This window comes from Melopsittacus undulatus, chromosome 1, assembly GCF_012275295.1.
Source record: "Melopsittacus undulatus isolate bMelUnd1 chromosome 1, bMelUnd1.mat.Z, whole genome shotgun sequence".
NCBI classification, from domain to species: Eukaryota; Metazoa; Chordata; class Aves; order Psittaciformes; family Psittaculidae; genus Melopsittacus; species Melopsittacus undulatus.
Window position 1 is genome coordinate 124,188,142 of NC_047527.1, and position 20,391 is coordinate 124,208,532.

At 40.0% G+C, this 20,391-nt stretch overlaps 1 protein-coding gene across 3 annotated transcripts in view; it reads right to left on the bottom strand.

Moving 5' to 3' along the window:
- ICA1 (islet cell autoantigen 1) overlaps nt 1–17,960 on the bottom strand; it is a 73,479-nt gene extending 55,519 nt beyond the window's left edge. For 2 of the 3 annotated variants that reach the window (XM_034069377.1, XM_034069391.1), the window contains exons 1-4: nt 17,860–17,940; nt 14,492–14,541; nt 4,744–4,781; nt 623–794 (exon numbers count right to left, since the gene is read on the bottom strand). In XM_034069377.1, coding sequence (XP_033925268.1) covers nt 623–794; nt 4,744–4,760 — 189 coding nt within the window. In that variant the 5' untranslated portion in view covers nt 4,761–4,781; nt 14,492–14,541; nt 17,860–17,940. Of the gene's footprint in view, nt 1–622; nt 795–4,743; nt 4,782–14,491; nt 14,542–17,859 lie in introns of all 3 variants that reach the window. The other variant, XM_034069384.1, reaches the window with a different exon arrangement.
- Between the last annotated feature and the right edge of the window lie 2,431 nt (nt 17,961–20,391).

Consider the following 20,391-nt stretch of genomic DNA (forward strand, 5'->3'; position numbering starts at 1 on the left):
TCAATTTGTAGAGCCTTAATATTTTTATTTTTCCAGTGGGGTTGAGGATAATGATAGTAGAGCTGTATTTGTCACACAGCAGGATTCCTTCTCTTGCTGACACTGTCAGAAGCTTCTTGGGTCATGTCAGAACACACCTATCTGCACAAAAGCTCCAGAGAGAAGGGCGTATTATGCACCTTGCTCCTTCTTGGCACACTGCATGTTTTCCCCTGCTGTATGCAGTATTTTATAACTGTATAAAGAATGTCACTTATATATACTAAGAATACTATTTTTAAAAAAATCTTGAACTGATATAAGCAAAGGATAAGAATGCCTAATATAAGTAGAAATTAGCATCTTCTGCTCTCCTCTAACAACAAAAGGACCAAAACCTCTAAGTAAGAGAACTATTTGGTTCCAAATAAAGGTTGAGGGATGTGGGTTCGTGTTACAAAATGTCACTATGCTTCCTATACTTACATAGCTACTTTTGTAAAAAACTAGAAAACATTACAATAAAATAATTATACAAATGTATATACACTCATATACTAGGCACACACATATTAGAAGCTTGATGGAAATGAAAACATTTTAAGAACTAACAAAGAATACACATTATGTAAACATTACAAACCTCAAGTTTTGCATCCAGATCTGCATCTGAAGCCACAACATGTTCATCTTCTTTTTTTCCTGTAACTTTTATAAGGGTTTGTTTTGTTTTCCAGTATTTTTGTTGCATCTTATTGACCACAGATTTTTCCTGGCTTTGAGCATATTGGTCATAAAATTCCCTTGGATAATTGCTAGAATATTAAGAAACAAAATTACAAAGCTTCAATATGATGCTTAAGAAACCAAATCTAACATGCCAGATTAATACATTTCCATCAAGATTGCATTTGCATGCAAACATGTACCTTCCTACCACGCATGTCTTCATTATGCATTAATAACAAAGCAATTAATTTAGTACATTAACTTTCCCCTCCTACTTTAGAAAATAACACACTGCTTACAATTTGAATGTATTTAACATGTACTTTAGTAGTACTGCCAAATGATCAGCTGCAAAGAATTCTTCCCAACGCATTAGGGAATGATTTATAGCCCATGTAATTAAATTTTTATTTTTATAACTAATAGGAGAGTTTCAAATGAACTAGTAGAGTTGCTTAGGCAGCAGTCTCATGCAAATTCAGCAGTGTTGGTGTTTCTCAAAGTTCATTTTATGAATGGAATTCGATTACTTCTTGCCCTCCCTTTTTTACAATTGAATAATAAAGAATTAGAAAAGTAGTCATCTCTTTTGAGCATGGTATGTGAAAGGTAGATCCCTCATGACTCTTTTTATACATGCAATGACTACATGACAGTTGTGGGTGCATATATATGTAATCTTTCCTCAAGGATTATTTTCTAGTGATAGATGACTCTAAATTCCTTTAGCAGACCAGCAGAATAAAAAGTGTAATCTAAAGAGAAACACAGTCTAATCTAATCTAAATCCCACAAACTCCCTATCCCACAATATTTAAACCACACAAAGACGTGTGCCTGGCAAAATCTTGGAGCAGATTCTCTTGGAAGGCGTGCTAGGGCACACGAAAAACAACAAGGTGCTTGGTGACAGCCAGCATGGCTTCACTAAGGGGAAATCCTGCCTGACCAATTTGGTGGCCTTCTATGACGGGGCTACGGAAACGATGGACAGGGTGGAGCAGTTGATGTCACCTACCTGGACTTGTGCAAAGCGTTCGACACTGTCCCACACAACACCCTTGTCTCTAAATTGGAGAGACATCAATTTGATGGATGGACGACTCACTGGATAAAGAACTGGCTGGATGGCCACATGCAAAGAGTTGTGGTCAATGGCTCAATGTCCAGCGGGAGACCAGTAACAAGTGGTGTCCCTCAGGGACTGGTATTTGGACCAGTCTTGTTCAATGTCTTTGTTGGTGACATGGACAATGGGATTGAGTGCGCTCTCAGCATGTTTGCCGATGACACCAAGCTGTGTGGTTCAGTTGATACACTGGAGGGAAGAAATGCCATCCAGAGGGACCTTGACACGCTTGTGAGGTGGGCTGATGCCAACCTCATGAAGTTTAACCATGACAAGTGTAAGGTCCTACACCTGGGTCGGAGCAATCCTAGGCACAGCTACAGGTTGGGCAGAGAAGAGATTCAGAGAAGCCCTGTGGAGAAGGACTTGGGGGTGTTGGTTGATGAGAAAATGAACATGAGCCAGCTTCAGTGTGCACTTACAGCCTAGAAACCCAACCATATACTGGGCTGCATCAAAAGGAGCATGACCAGCAGGTCAAAGGAGGTGATCCTGCCCCTCTACTCTGCTCTCGTGAGACCTCACTTGGAGTGTTGTGTGCAGTTCTGGTGTCCTCAACATAAAAAGGACATGGAACTGTTGGAACAAGTCCCTCCCACGAGGATGATCAGGGGACTGGAGCACCTCCTGTATGAAGACAGGCTGAGAAAGTTGGGGCTGTTCAGCCTGGAGAAGAGAAGGCTGTGTGGAGACCTCATAGCAGCCTTCCAGTATCTGAGGGGGGCCTACAAGGATGTTGGGGATGGACTCTTCATTAGGGACTGTAGTGATAGACAAGGGGTAATGGGTTGAAACTTAAAACAAGGAAAGTTTAGACTGGATATCAGGAAGAAGTTCTTTACTGTAAGGGTGGTGAGACCCTGGAATGGGTTGCCCAGGGAAGCTGTGAATGCTCCATCCCTCGCGGTGTCCAAGGCCAGGTTGGATAGAGCCTTAGGTGATACGGTTTAGTGTGAGGTGTCCCTGCCTATGGCAGGGGCATTGGAACTAGATGATCCTAAGGTCCTTTGCAACCTTAACTATTCTATGATTCTAAGATGACTTAATAGAAAATATATCTTTACCATTGAGTCTCTTTCAGGAAGTGTTATTCCATTATTAACTTCCACAAAAGTACATGTAAAAGCTGCACTAATTTTTCAGATCTTCAGAAGTAAAAGGTTGCTAAAACTTGCTATATTAAATATTCCAGGAAAATAAAAGAGGTTGAGTTTATTTTGAGAAAAGATACCCTTCAACCTGTGGAGTGAGAAACTGTGGTTCACTACTGAGATACTGCCCACTAACTCTGTTCACAACACACAGACAGCTCACAGATGTTATCCCAAGATGTCTTAAGACCCAACATGCACATTGGTTCTATATATGTATTGAGACACACAGGTATGTGTATATATATGTGTATTAATTGCTGTGAATACTATGGTCATTCTGAAACAAACCATTGGTACACATCTTCCCCAAATGGATAGCAAATCTGCTCTATATAGTTACTAGTGACACAGTTTAAACTGGAAAGGAAATTTGTCTCACAGTGATTTGTTACTTCCTTTAGTTATTTTTTAATCAGTTTTAGGACACAGTGGCTTAATCACAAAGATGTGGTAAGAAATTGAACTGGAAGGGAGCAAGGACAAAATTCAAAATGCACTTATATACAGCAATTCTTTGCTTCTTCCCCAAACTTTGAAAGCAAAGATTTAATTTGCTTATTTAATTCTACTCAAATATTAGTTTCAAAAGTTTTATTAACTTCATTAAAATTAAAGGACATTTTGGTGCTACAGAACAAAATAAACAACACATGCAAACCATACCATATTTCATGTGAAATTCTACAGAAACAAACCCTTAACTGCTCTGACAACAGACAGCCTATCAAATCAGGTGAAACCTATATTGACCCCACACATGCTGTAACTTTATAAAAATCTGCAGCCTCTACAAGAAAATCCTCCTGGATAATATGAGAGTTTACTAAAAAAAGCATTATTTTAATAATAATAATAAAAAAATAAAAATCAAACTGCTCACAAGCTAGCATAAGGACCCGAGCTGCCTGGCTAGTTGTGTACTTTAACTTCTGCTACAGCTGTGCAGATAGCCAATATCTCAGTTCAGTGGTCAACCGAAGAAAACACTGTAATTCATCCGATGTCAAACAGCCTCAATATCTACCTCACCTGAGGTCACTAGAGATTCTGGGGGGATAGTGCAAGGAGTAAATTATTAGTATTAATATGACATCCCCCAAAAAATTAACAATGCTGGCATTAATAGATTCCTGAATTAGAGAGTGATAAACCAATTGAAGGAATAAGAGGAATATAATCGCAGCGTGGTTTGGGTTGGAAAAGACCTTAAATATTATCTAGCTCCTATCCACAATAATCTTTTGCCAATATACACAAATTAAGCTTCTAATTTCATTTGGAGAATTTAATGGCTCCTGTTTATACTTAAGACAGTGAAAGATTTATAATCCCATTACTGAAGTATTTGGTAGCCATTTTTACTGGTAGACACTTGTCAATACTTTTTAAAATTGATTTTGTGTCAAGCAATCATGGACATATTTAGGTTTTGTTGAACAATCAGAACATAAAACTAAAAGGAAAATGTATTTTACTGTGAAGTTGACAACCATGGATAAACCTCTTGAAATATGACAGTCCATACACTTTTTTCTATTAAACAATAAATCAGTAATGTGTTATTTTTCTATCTATTCAATTCATTTGTTTTTCCATTCTTTGGCAGTCTTTCATCTTTTATTTTTATCCTTTTTAAACAAAATGTCAATAGGTGCCAGAATATTACGTGTGATCAACTCAGGCTGTGACAAATCAGCATGCCAAACACCATTAGCTCTTTAGAATAAGAAAAAAAGTGACCAAGGTACTTACTACTTATGACCTTCCATGTTTCTTGTTTTCTTCAGACACTTAAATAAAATAAGAAATTATCAGTTAATACAAACATCTTTAAAATGTAATGTTCAAGTTATGCACTAGAAGGCCCTTACCTTTTTATGTAGAAAACGACAATGTTGTAGCATTGTGTTTACAATATTACAACAGAAAACTTTTCAATCTGTGGACCAAATGCCTTCCTCATGTAACACAGAATTCTCACTTAAATCCATGACAAACACACTTAAGTGGTGTCATGGGTGTTGCCAATTATTATGTTAGCAAATTTTCCAATTTACTTGGCATAAATTCAGTGATTTTTTTGACGAGGCAAGGAATCTTCCTCAGTGAAGTTTTTTTTCCCCAATGTTTTAGCCACAATAAAAGTTCAGCTACTTTTTTCACACATGTCCCACTGATCTACGTTTTGAAAACACTACCTATACTACATCTTGAGGCAAGGATGAGAATTTAATCACCAGGTGTTTTTTCAATGAGGGACACCACACTTCCTTAAGACTTGTATGCATTTGGACTTTAGATTTTAGAAGTTAATATCTCCAAGCTTGGGTACTCAAGTCTCCCACTATACTTTGAGCTGACCAGATGGCATGCACATCACTTCCCAACAGTAACTGAACACACTCGAACACACTCTTTCCAGGCCAAATTTGTAAGTGAAGCCAGACATTCCTTATAAACAATGAGCAAGTGGCTTTTCCTCTGCTGCTTTCAGAGAGAATGCTATTCTCCAGCATACAGCCAGCATGGAAATGGAAGAACTGCAGCATGATCATAGATGATACCAAAAAGAAGCTGGTCAGATGGTGCTGCTGAGAAATGGCCTTTGGTAAGACAAGGCACAATATGAACACACCAACATGCTGAACTAAGATATGAAGCTGATTGAGAAAGCAGGAATGGAAAAAGTAGCTATGAAGGTAACGGTGTTGAAACTGAACTTGGGCACTCATCTGGATGAGAGGGAAAAGGGGCTGCAAAAGGGAAACATGACACTGGAAGCATATACCATGGTGCTGCTTGCAGACAGCATGGTTAGCAATGGAGTGGCATAGGGACTGGAACAGATTGCAGGAACCGAAACACGGGAACGTGAACCACCAGAGTGCTTCCTGCAACTGAGAAACACATACACTTCCCCTTGGAGCCAAATGGAGCCGAATCGCAGATTTCTGATTCTAACCTCTCTGCTGTCAGCACCTGTGAAACTTGCTGGCAAGGTTCCACAAGATTCTACAAGATTATATCAGAGCAGAAAATCTTCCTGAACTGGAATTTGTAAAGCACTCATAAGAACTGCCAGAGAAACCATGAGAAAACTGGTAACTGCCAGTAACTGCCACTGAGTGAGGCAATACACAGAATGGACAGCATCAGTCATGGCTTTGCTGTAGTTTCTAAAGCCATAAGGCACAGGCAACATTAACTCTGTTTTTCTAACACCATTCTGCTTGACTTCACTGGTTTAATACTGGTCCTCCTTAAGTCAACTGTGGGTGAGTGCAAGTGAGATAAGAACACAGGATTTAGCTTGTATACACAGCCATGACTCAGTCAGCAGCACACTTGGTTTGACAGGAAGCAAGGAACAGTCTCTGTATATGGAAAAACACACATATTATGTGAAACAAAGTGTAAATTACCATCATGGGGAACAGGTATAAGACACTGACCTCACACATTATACAAGTCCACCTGTCTCTCCTGGAAACTAATGTCCCTAAAAAAAATTTGACCTTGTATTTTGATTCTGGGATCTCAGTTATATTCCATTGAGTTCTATATAACACCCCTATGCCTTTAATATAATATTTGTGGAGATTTTTTTTACTTCAAAATGAGGACTGTATGAGAGCTATTAGGCCAGTGTTTTCATGGTATGAAAACAAAGGCATGTATTCCTTCCTGCTGTGAGGCATTATGGCATTTGAGGTGTTTGAGGCTGCATGACCTGCTGGCATCATGCTGCATGGCTGATTAGGGTGGAAGGAAACAAAAGTGGAGCCTTACCTACACTGCCTGCTGGAAATGGCTCCTGGCATGTGGCATCCCCCAAAACACACCAAGAGAGAGAAGGGTCCTATAAAGCTCTAGGTGGTACAGATAAAAACTACTCCAGGAAGACTGCAGCAATTAAACAGCGGGAACAAGCAGCAGCTCAGTTCCTGGGTCCATTTTATTTCCAATACAGAGGTAGATTCTGGTCTTAAATAAGAATTCAGTTTGTATAAAGACAGCTTAGTGAGCACTGGCATTGAGAAAACAGAACTGTGATTGCTCAAAAATGAACCAGATGACTTTTGATAAGGTTTACAGTGTTCACCTATGATTTCCATCGATGTTCCTGGATCCCATCCATTCCAGCTGAGTTTCACCTTTCTTTGTGATTAACACTCTGGAAAACCTAGATACGCACTACTGTTATGCCATTCTTTTAGCTGTTAATTTAGGCCATAAATATGGATTTGGCTTAGGTTCTACTGATCTCAGTGGTAACCCTAACAATTTCCATTCACACAGACCTTATTTCAAGTTAGATACACTTGTATATTTGCAGCACTGTAAACCAATTCATAACACATGTTTCAGCATCACACTTAAGCCCTACTGAACTGGAAACAGTATATATCAACATAGACATTAAAATCAGGAATGAAATTACAGAAACATTATAAAGGAGCTGTATGTAGCTTATACGCTATCACAGGAATTCTCATGGTTGTATACAAGTTCTGCTGCAAATGTATCAACTTTTAGCTTGTCATGTTAGGATTTTATTTTTAAGAAACATTCACTCTTTCTAGATAGGTCATATCCTTAACTGGGTTTTCAGGAGGAGGTCAGAACTGTGCGATCTTTGAGGTCAACTTCCTCAAAGCACATGCACAGCCCATTTGTATGGGCAGAAAGCTGAGCACCTGTGGCAGAAGGCCAGAATAGATTAATTTTAATGAACTTGAATGCAAAACTCATGCATGTAGAAGATGGAGGTAGAGACAAGTTACGCAGGAGAATGCAAAAGTATGCAGGGGTGGAGTTAGGAAAGCTAAAGCCATGCTGGGGCTGAAACTAGCAAGGGACACAAAGTTCAACAGCAGTGATTCTGTGAAAATTTGTATAATATAAATTAAGATGAGACTGGAGAGCAGCAAATTTGCTGCTACAACTGGTTTAATACAGAACACTTTCCACACAAATAACGTAAATGGGCAGCAGAATAGCACTGCACCAACTCTGTGTGCATGTCTGTGTGAAGCTACACACACACAAGAAAAAAAACAAACGTGTAATGTTTTCTTCTTGAGAATTACCTACATTTTCACCTGTTGATCATATTGTTTATCTTCATTCATAGCTGAAACTTAACATAAACAGTTTTCATTCTTCAGATTTTGGTACATGTACAATGTAACTTGTCCCTGCACTCATTTAACAGGGCCATAATTCTCTAACTTCATATGTTGTTACTGTCTATTCCAAGTTCAGGAAGCAAAGAGGGTTAAGATATTGGTTCAATGTATCAAATGACATTATTATTAAAAGTATCTGGGATAGCTGAAAGCAGTGAGATTATTTTTTTTTAAAAAAGAAATCCCAAAGTCTAAGTCTAGCCACAAAAAGTGAGAGATGCTACTAAAAAGGGACTGGAAACAGCCCATGGAAGCATCCAGGAATTAAAAGGAACACTTTATAATAAAGAATCCCTACATTTGTGAAATACTGGTAATGAGGCTGCAGAGAACAAAGAATGAGCACATAACCTTTGACTACTTTAGGTTTTGAACTCTATTATGCTTTCAAAGAACAAGACATAAATGTCCCAAACAGAAGTAACAAGAGGGTTGCTCTTTGTTAAAGCTGACTACAATGAAAACATATGACACTAACTAGAGTCCAACAATTCCTTCACCCAAAATTGCTGTCAAAAGTAACCTATACTGTCATACAGCTTTACATATGAAACAAAGTTAATTTGTCAGGAGGTGACGTAAGAGACTTTTTTATCTTCCCAGCATATTAAAATAATAAAAAAAAGTTTTGATAAATAATAATATGCTGACATTGATTAAAAATAAAATAAAAATAGCATTCACCACCCCATCAGAAAGCATTTGCATCAGAAAGTTCCCATTATCTTTAATGATGAAGAGTTACACAACACTTGCGATCTCTGTGACAGACCACCTTTATCTTGGTAAACAAAACGTAGGGATACTACAGATAGGGGAGGAAAGCAAACATAGGTGCTCTATAGCGCTGCTTTCCCTAGCATGCTGTTATAGCCGACTGATCACAAATCCACATTTAGTGCTGCACAGTGCTGGATCTGACGCATCCTGAGAAGTCCACACAGGGCTCCACGTGATTTTGCAAGTACTTCCCAGTGTTTTTTGAGGCAGACAGATACTACCTCAGTTTCAGCATTGTCATGGTTTGAGCATGTTTTGAGGGTGTTTTTTGTTCAAGGTTTTTTCCAGCCAGGTGGAGGAGGGGAGTCCAGGAGGAAGGAGAGACAGGACACCTGACCCAGGCTAGTCAATGAGGTATTCCATACCATAGCACGTGATGGCCAGGATGCATACAGGGAAAGAGAAGGCTGGAGGGGTAGAGCTCTGGAGGAAAATGGAGGAGGGAGCACATGGTGCTCGGCCGGGCAGGGTGGAGTGAGTTATGGGTCGGTGGCTGGTGGGGTGTTGTATTCTTTTCACTTGCTGTTTGCTGTATCATTATTATTTGTAGTAGTAAATGGCAGTAGGGGTTTTGTGTTATGCCTTAGCAATTAAACCGCTCTTATCTCAATCCGTGGGGGCTACATTCTTTGGATTCTCCTTCCTAACTCTCCGGGAGTAGGGGGACTTGGTTTAAACCACGACAAGCATTAAATCTGAGCTGGCCCTATACATAACAAGTCTGCCCAGAACTTAAAGGACCACAGTGATAGAACATCCATTCCCACACAGAACCAGCTGGGTTCATAACCCCTGCTGAAACCTTGAAAACCCCCAGCAGGCCCTCTGAGGCGCTGCCAGGAAGCCATCATGTTGCACAAACCTCCCTGTTTGCAGACTGACTCCAGAGGGGACCATCACAGCCCATTGGCCTGGACAACTGTTTCTAGGTTCAGCCCGGTTTCAGAAGCCGTACAAGCATCCAAGCAGTGCTCTCCCACAACCAACACAATGCACTGGAACCACAATGGTCCTGCAAACAGTCAACTATGGCAGCTCTGCACATGTGGCAGAGCTTATCTGGGTTGTAGGCTATTTACTCACAAATTATTGCCACCAGAAGACAAAATAACTGGAATGAGCACAGAACATATTTCTGTATAGTGTATCGCCTTATGTCCCTGTTAAGATATTTTATTAGCCATGATGCTGGAATGAAACTTGATGGAGGACACTCTCATTAGCAAATAGCATTTCTATTTCTATGGAAAATCCTCTGACTCTTTATAGTCTCCAAGACCATTTGAGTACACCATCTACATTCTGCTATGCCAACAGAAAAATGCTTCCATCATGTTTTGACATGATCTAAACTCCAGCATACCCTAGGCTTACCTTCTAGCTCATGTTCTGTACAACATTTGTATATGCTTGCTTCTCAGTTCTCTTTTTTAGCTTCATTATATTACGCTTTTGCATCATAAGTTGTCAAATTTCCCCTGAACAGCTTTATACAAGTGGTATCTGAAGATTATTTATAACATGGTATGAATGCCTTCTCTCCAGCAGCTAAACTGAATATACAGAGCTGCATATTCTCAATGTCACTCAGATACTTTTTCTTTTCCAATAAGTGTAAATGTAAGAAGTATCATCTAGTGAGGTGAAGTTCACATCTTAAGATCTTAAGTTCAGATCCTAATTCAAATATCTCTCCTTGACTGAGCATTGTTTACATTGCTCTTCTGTGCTCTTACCTTATCTAACAGGTCTTACAGAGTAAAGCAAGAAGCAGAGACAGAAAACAGGAATCCTTTCAACTGCAAAAACTGTATCTGAAAAGTGTTGATCTAATCACAACTTCTCAGAACCAAGAGATGAACTGAAATATTTGCAAAAATGTTATAAATGCTGATCTACAGATCGAGTTTAACATCCCAAGATGACCTAGGATAGTCATGTAGGGAGGCAGTATTGAACAACAAGTTCTTTTGAGATGTATCCAGAAACAAGAAAAGGGAACAGAATGAGAGGCAGAGCCCAATTCAGCAACTTCTATGTGAAAGAAATGTAAAAGACAGGGTCTACACTTTCACTGGTAGCACTGTGCTCACAATTTACTGTCCTTTCAAAGCAGCTAATACGTTCTCTGGTTCTTCAGATCCCAGACTCTCTGCATCCTAAACCCCTGCAACTTATAACTTCAAATATGGCAGAATCATGTATTGCAGCTGCTTTACTTAATATAACAGTTTTATTAAAATGACTGCTCTTCCAAGAAACAATGAATGCAGTAATAGTACAGTGGTACCAAATACAAAAAATAAGAATTTTAAGCAGTTCTATCTGTAGAAGTTAAAAGTGATAGTTTAATTTATGTAAAATACTCTGAAGAGAAGAAAATGTGCTTAGGTGAGGGAATCAATGCCATCTGTGCCTCCAACAGCTCTTGACTGACAACCTATCTCCCTCACTCTGCTCCCTGGAAACTGTGATCAAACAGAATCTAGTAAATGGCCCTGCAGAACAAGAGGCACTCTCACTGCAAGATGAAGATTAGGCAGGGCACAGTTATATTTTTGCTGGTCTGTCTACAAACACACAGACCAGGATCTTCAAATTGCGTTTTACTTTGCCTTTCCCAAATAAAAGTTAATAGAGCAACCTATTGATCTGAATTATCCGTATTGTGAAAGCAGGAAGAGTGAAGTCTGGGCCTGTATAGGCATTCAACATCAAGATTATATATAGATTTACAAGTATTCCTACTATTAACCACATGAACAGCAACTACTCTAATTCAGGTAAAATTAATCTACAGTGTAAATTATATCAGTACGAAAAATGATGAGATTAAATTTTTTCCTCTAAAGCTCTTGAGGTTCATTCTTGATGTTCTAATCCCAATGCTGAGCTTTAAATTCAGGATTTTCATTCAGTTAGCCTCTTCACTGATGCACCTGTTTATTAATTCCAAAAGTTTGTAGAATTAGTCAGCAAGTGCTGCACAGAACTTCCTTCCACTTTTGGTCTGTTCCTTTGTCTCAAACAAATCCACAGCTTTGCTACTTATCCTCAGAAGCATATATCTTACAGATTATGCACAACTACTCAGGAGAAGAAATACCATAATCTTATACAAGGAGTTGTATCAAGAGAATTACTCTTTCAACCTATTTCAAGGAGCTGACATCTAGAAATAGCTTCACATGTTCTTAAAAACAGCACAGAGCAAAACAGCATCTGTTATACAGAGAGGAACTCCTGCTATATTCATACACCTGGGAGGTGCTGAGGAGGAAATAAATTCGTGCTGTTTGACCCCAATTACCTACTGTGATGCCTAAATTTCCATATAAATCTCTCAATAATAAACCCCTGTAGAGATAGTGAATAGAACTTCCAAAGAGGAAGTCTGAGCCCCTGAACCAAAGCTTCAACACTGTCCTCTGAGCACACAAAAATTAGTTTCTGCATGAAGCATCTGAACTGGATGGCTAAATGATGCAGTAAGAGCACTTCTCTACTCCTCTTAGAACTGGGATTTCAAGGTGGTCTGTTGAATTACCGGGGAAAAAAGATTCAGCAGCACACTCAGTAACACATTGTGCTTGGGACACAGACACATCTGTAAGCCTACTGCAACCATTTTTTTCTTTCACTGCAAGCACTCCTGGAACTAATATTTCTATATACAATTTCTTCCATTTCCTTCTCCTCTCTATCGAGGTTTAAGAGACACCCCAGAAAAAAAAAATCATTTATTCCATTCTACTTAGTCATTTGTCTTGATCCTTCAAAGGATAAAACAAAATAAAATAATTAAAACCTAAATTCCAAAGGCAGAAAAACCCCAACCACGTACTCAAAAACAGTAGATTTGTCAGAGAAATTGGACTTTGTTTCCCAATGAGGTAATTTGAGCCAACCTAACACTTATTTTCCATTCTTTTTCAAGCTAGTAAATTGTGTTAACAAACCACGGTAATACAAGCAGGTATCTTAAATGACTATGACTGTGTGATTAAAGACTTGTGCCATTAGAAACCATGAACAAGATATGAAAAAATCTGTATGTTTTGGATACTTTTGTCATTTTACAGTGCTACCTGGACACCTGTCTGCAAACAGTGTATCCAACAAAATCAGTACTACTGCTACTGACATTATGTATACAATGAACCGTCTTTCACTGAGTTTTACACTGACCCTTCATACTCTTTGCAGGGCAGATGACAAAGAGCTACTGCAGAGAGTACTGTTAAGAGTTACTTCATTCCAAAAATAACTATAATTCTTCTAATGTTTCAGAATACACTATTAACATAGGAAATTATTCTGCTTAATTTCCTGGTGTAGTCTAAACAGAGAATGATATCCAGGGCCCTGTTTCTTATGCTGTCATTTAGTCTTTTATTTTTCTATTCCCAATTCTGATACATACAAGTTAACAGAAGACAGCAGCAGATAAACAGAGAAAATATGTATATTGGAAATTTATTGCTCACTTATACCTAGAATTTAATCTGAACTGCACTAATTTTCAGCACTCAAGTGGTTAGAGGTAAGTTTTAATCAATCAAAAAAAAAAAATTTGGCACAATGTCACCATTTTTTTAAAAACCTGGTTTTGCTTCCACAAAGTGCAAAGACTAAGTCAACCATTAACATTCCTCTCTAAAAACCAATTTTGTGCCTATTCAGTGCTCTATGTCCATCATATTATTCCAAAGACTATCAAGTCAAACTTACAGCCATAAGTGATCTCCTTCCTAGAGCATAACATGTACTGGAATAACACTTGAAGCTGGGTTTGTTTGTTTGTTTCTTTTTAAAAAAGCTGGTTAGCAAATTCCTAAACCCAGCAGTTTCTCACAAAACCTCTGATAAGAATGGCACATGCAGTCACTACACAGTACATGTATTCTCAGAACAAAATATTTCAAACAAATGCCGGCAGGCTCATAGTTAGAAGATTGATGAGCAAACAACAGCCTTTTCTAGGTAAGTTAATTTGCATGCACTTCATCATTTACATAAAGACACAGACATTTAATTATACATAAAAGTATTTTTAAATTCCTTTTTCAGGTGATACTGATTGTTCAGCTGATTATTGTGAAATAATATACAAACAGCACATAGTATCAGCCCTCACATAGCATCTTTTACTTGACTCCTAGTATTCCTTTTATGCTTGTAAAGAACATTAAGTGAATGTTTTTTGGAAAGAACCAGGTAAGTATTGTAGAGTACTGGGTGAGTTTTATTGAACAGTAAGCTGCTGGGTGGCAGGTCCAACCTCACTCTACAAATGAGCAAAGCTGGGGATATATGCAATCCAGCATTTAATCTCATTCGATATGCAGACTTGTTTCATATCTCTGAAAAGACTATCAAATTGTTTTGTAACATACATTTGTTCTCTTAGCTTAAAAAACAGTCTTTTTAAACTTAGTAGCTGAAAACTACTAAAGAAAATGCCATATGGAACACCTGCTGTGCATAAGTTATTAAAGACAATATGAAAATGGGCTTTATGCACATTCTACCTGTAATCAGTCTAGAGTCTTAATCTTCGGAATCCTGCCATCTGCAGAACCTGTGAGAAAAGCAGTGGATGTATGAAAAAAAAATCATTAAACCCTTTTCACATGTATGAACAGATATAGTTTTAGAAGTTCAGACTAATGGCTCTCTTATTTAGATACCCTATCTGCTGACAGTCAACACTCTCAAGTTTCTGCCTCCCTCCCTTTTTATCCATGCAGTAGCTGGGAAGCAATGCCATTATACCTGAAGGGGGACAATGTAGGGGAAAGGAAGAGAGGAAAAGAATTTTCACTGGATTCCCTCAGGAGATCATTTTACATCCATGGATAAGAGATCAGATTAACAAAACAGTTTCAGCATATCCAGCAACAACAATATAAGGTGATGTTCTTTCACCACCCTTTGAGTAAACACCACGACCAATGCAGACTGTATATTCTTGATAGCTGCATACGCAACTCAACTGTTGCATTACTGTTCTCAGATCCTGGCACACCAGCCGACTGTCTCTAGAGCAGCCGTGATCCCTATAAAGGGATGTGATGGACCAGAGTACTGTTTCAGTGGCCCAGAACAGACAGCTCTCAAGGCTGACATAAGCAATTGCGTAACTGGTCAAAATGCCCCTGGGTTTGCCATGGTTAATTATAGCCACAGGAAAAACTACTCTGATGCTATTACTACTAGCAACTCCTAAAAGGTCATCTGTTTCTATTGTTCTTGATTGGCTGGTTCTTAACGTTCTTCACTCTCCAGGCTTTTGTATTTTTTATGCTTCTGCATCGCATGGTATAATTTTGTCTTTAGAGAGATTTTATGGTTGAGAAGTGGCAAAAAATCAAGAATCAACTCCTTCAGAGCAACACAGTTGGAGGAGATTTTTCAAAAAGTATTAAAAGAGACTTTGAGGACATTTCTCGACTTCTAGTTTAGCTGAGATGTTAGCACATTTTTTTCTGCCAACTCATACCAACAGCTTTCAACACTAGTTGAAGAGTGAAAAGAGCTGTTATTATTCATTTCTTCCAGAAAAAAAGGTTACTTGGGAATTCATCAGAACAATTTAGCAGCCCTGTAGAGCATAGATAACAGAGAACCAGCAAGATGGGTGGGCTTGGAACTCTATTAAGGGGGAAAAGACCCTATCATAGGGCTCAAGAGGAATTCCACTTTGCCTCCACACCCCAATAATATAATTGGGGTGGGGGAGGAGGGGAGAGAGAAAAAGGGAACAAAAAAAGGTAAAAGAAACCTTTCCCTTCCATTCAGTCATAACTGGTCTTCTTGAACCTGCAAACATTCAGTAACCTGCATATTTGAATCTCAGTTCCCACAAACACAATGGAAGAAATTGTCATTATACAAAAGGCACTCAACTTTCACAATTAAGAAAAAGGCAAATTCCAATTACCAACATGTAACTCTTTTTGAGTAGAGGGTTTGAACTTTCTGGAGATAACAATTGTTCACCTATGAAGTCGTGACAGTAAAAACAACTTTATAAACTCAGACCTAGGTTTGGCAGCATTTAAGTGCCACGTCATCTTCCAATAGAGCTTGGCGTGGGAAAAATGTGACTGGTTTTACCAGTTACGGCAGTTTGCTACTCAAAAGTTGATCTCTGTGACTTCACACTAACTTCCGTCTTTAGTGCTATTAACATACATCTTAAATTATTAAGTTACTCAGTGTAAACCAATAGGCTACCCTATTCAAACAGCAGTCTAAAAAAAAAAAAGTCTAAATGAGGTGTTTCTGGACTGCACGCTAAGTACCACCAAGAACTGCAACTCCTAGACCAGTGCCAAGCAGACAGCACTATCAAGTGGCACTTCCACTCACTCCTCAGGAAGCCTGAATAGACAAAGTGGGAAAAGAATGGGTTACAAAAAAAAAACAGATGAAAGACCACAACCAAATGCAGACAGCACTGAAGACTATAAAACCCATTTTTCTCTGCCCAACAATTTTGAAAAGTGATCAAAAACAGTTTTCCCCTTGCAACGACAGCCTTGCTAGATTAAAATGTGAAACCAGTTTATTTTCAAGAAGACTGCTCTGGAACAAGAGTCATAGCTGCTTTCTGACCTAAATTAAATAACATCCATCCAGAAACAGAAAGAAAGAAGATAACAGAAAGAAACACTGGGAAACAAGCAAACAAAATAAATGCAAACAAAAACTAACAAAAACACAAAGAAAAAAACCCAAACAAACAAACATAAAACCAACAAACAGGTGCTTCCTGGAAATTAGAGGTCACCTTGGTTTAAAGCAAGGCTTGCAGGCAGGGACAAAATATACAAACAACAGAACAGAAGAACAGCTTAATGCCAAGCTTCCAAAATATCTACACAATGTAACTTCAGGTTAAAGGATGTACCGGCAAGATTACCCAATTCAGTTTCACATTTACACATTTGAACTGAAGTAAACTTAAATTACTATTTTTAGAGGGTCCATGCAGGACCTTGAAGCTATCAGCATTAGCTAAAACAGCATGGAACAAGAGACTTATTTACATTTGGTGCTGAGCATATGCACAGTGATACAGATAACTAGGAGAACATAGTGCCCTTCATCCTTTTCTGTTACTAAAAACTGACCTGATGTTTCAAGTAATTTTTATATTTCTTCTTCTAAACGACTACAGGAAATAAACAACACTCATGTACCAGGTGGACGAATGCAGAACAAATCCAATTACTAAAATCAACCTCTTCAAAAAATATAACCTTTAAACGGGAAGTTTGGGGGGTTTTAAACCCCATTCCATCAGCTACTAACGCCTCGATGCCTGCTTTGGTAACTGACATTACCACAGGCACCCTGCCGCCCCTCTCATCGGCCGGCCCGAAGCCCTCAGGTACAAACGAGGGCCGCGCCCTGGCTAACGGCCCCCGCCGGAGCCGATCAACCTGCGCTTCAGCCCGGAGCCGAGCCGGAAACCGCTGAGGAGAAGCGGCCGTTTTCCTCCCCAGCCTCCCCGCTTCCAGCGGGCACGGCGCCAGAGAGGATGTACGGGAGGCAGAAACGGATAAATGCAATAATCATGGCGAGATAACCGCACGCCGGGAGGTGGGGACGCAGGCAAAAAAGAGGGGCAGATGCCATCTTGTGCCTCGGAAATTTCAGCCCTGGACATGTCCAGCTCCGGCTACACCCACCGCCGAGCCCTGACGGGCACCAGCGCCTCAGGCCCGACCGCCGCACCGCCTCCGTCCCCCCAAGAGACAGGCGTACAGTCCGCGGGGGAGGCGGTGCCCACCCACGGTTGCCCGACATCGGCCGCAGCAGGTGGTGGCGGAGCCCGTTTTCCCCGCCAGGATGCGGTACGGAGTCCAGCGATCCCCCTTCCCGCACTCACCTTGCCCGCTGCGAACGGGAGGGCAGGGCCGAGCTGGAGGCACCGCCACCACCCCTCCAGGTGTTCCGGCGCCGCCGGCGTCACAGCGCTGAACGGAGCCGCCCCTGCCAGCCCCGCAGCGGGGCGGAGCTGCTGCTGCTGCCGCCGCCCGCGCAGCCCCCGAGGCTGGAGGGCGGCGGCTTCTGGGTCCCTGGCGCCCGGGGCTGTCGGCTTCCTGGCGTTAGTGTCGGCCAGGCCCTGCTTCCTCGTCCTTCCACGGACTCTCCGTGAGGGAGGCCTGGGGGAAAGGCGGCAGGAAAGTCAGCCGGGTTTGGAGCCCTTCCGAGGCTCCTCACTGTCTCTACCAAAACCCTTCTTCTGCTGGGAACCGTAGGTAACCCATGAAGAGCATCGAGAAGTATTAAAATGTTTTGGCTGCTGTAAATAGGCAGTTGTCGTCAAGGTAGTGCAAACGGAGAAAAAGGCCCTTTGACGTAGCAAGCAGGTAGCAGTGTCAAAGGGGATCAGAGCATTGGCTTTGAGCTCAGGTTGGAAACAAATCATTAGGGATTTTCTGAGAGCTGTTTTGAGTAAAGTGCTTCAGGTGGACCTCAAGCTGATCAGAGCTTGACATGAGGAAAAGCTCACAGGCAGCATTTGAAAACGATCTTTTGGATAGGTGAGAGGTAAAAGGGGAAATAGGAGAACAACGAGGGTGTAAAATTATCCCACTTAAATGGGAAAGTGTTAACTTCATTGCATGTGAAGAGAGCAGCAGTTCAAGCAGGAGTAGAGGAGATAAAGTTGAGTTGGTAGACTCAAGGCAAGGGTTGAAGAAGAGTGGACTGGAGGGCACTAAAAATAAAGAGTGAAAAAGAATGGATGGGGCATCATTTGCTGAACCTTGCAGAGGTCTAAAGCACGCATGTCAATACCTCAGTATTTCTGTGAGGCATAACTGAAGCACTTCACTGGAAATCACATCTAGGTGTGAAAATGCAAGATATTTACAGCAGCAGGGACTTTACTGCAAGACAGTAGCTCTGAAAAAGACTTGGAATCCTACCTAATGTGTTTGTAGCTAAGCATACACTCCCAGAGCACTGCAGAAGTCAAAAGGGATGGTTTAATTAACACCTGTATAACCTGAGGAATTTCAGGTAACATTTGGGAAGTTCTGTAATTTCCCTATATGATACTGGTATGGCCACTAACAGCAAGTTGTTCCGGAGTTTGGTCTATGTAGTGCAAAAGTGCAGAGAAGTGCTGACAAAACTAGAATGGGTTTATGGCAGTGAACATCGGATTGTTTTCCAGAACTACAGGAACCCTAATGGTCTTTGTGTTTAAACACAGTAACAGTGAGCAAATATTTTAATGGAAGACAAATCTTTTTATGGGATCCTCAATCTTGCAGGGAAAGGCATACTAACATACTTCAACAGTTGGAAGTTGGTCACAGGAAACCAAATGTTGGGTATCTTATTTGCCCTTAGATGTTATACTGTAGACACTGTGTTGGTCACCCAGAGCTCTTTTTAGAGCAAATCGAGAAAAAAAGCACCTTTTAGGGTGCAGTTTATCTGATGTTAGTTTCTGTTGAGATTAATTCTCTGGACATGAGTTCCCTTAACTATGAAAGAGTAACAGGCTCAGATGTAAATGCCAGCATTAGAGGTATTGTCTGGTTAGTCAAATGAACTCTAGGTATTACTAGTTTTGAGAGGAAAAGTATTAATGGAGTTACTTCTTACCTTTCCAGAGGGAAGTGACAAAAGGGTTTTCTGCAGTGGCTGGGGATCTGAGATCCCTTCCGCCAGGTCTGGCATTGGTTTTGGGTAGTCTTTCCTTCGTAAGTGAAGGAAATTCATTGTGTCTTTCAATTTATATGTGAAATTCTCCTAGAGGAGGGTGAAAAAAAAATCTCACAGCATGCAAAGGAAGTACTTTAACCATTGCAGGAACAGAACCAAGACGCAAAGGGAGATTATATGGTAAACATTCTTAGCTGCAAGAGGGTAAGGTAGAAGGGCAAATAGTCTTGAATAAACCTTGATTCTGAAAAAGATACTTTTGTAATAACGGAACTGTTTTTATGCCAACAGTTATGTGTATGTGTGAATATACCTAGAATCAGGGACTTAGCTTGCAGTTTACACAAGGCCAACATTTTGCAGGTTAAAGACAACATCTAGCATTGTCCGGCTTAATATCTTAAAGCATTAGCTGAGAATACTATATAAGCACAAAAAAATAGTTTTAAACCTCTATTCCTCACTAAAGTGATTGAATTTCTTAATCTTTTATTATATTACATATGAATGTTATAAATATAAGCAAGTACCATCTGGTTCTTCTAGCACTTCTCTTATCTCCCATACAGATATTTTTAGTGCAGCAGAAATACAGAAATGTAACAAAAGAAAACAGTTATTGCAACTGGTGCATGAAATAAGGTGCACTTACTATTTTTCACAAGCTTATTTTTTTGGCAAAGCTGACTGGATGCATGAAGTGCCCTGAGGCATGGTGCTACATTCATTCTGTTTCTGA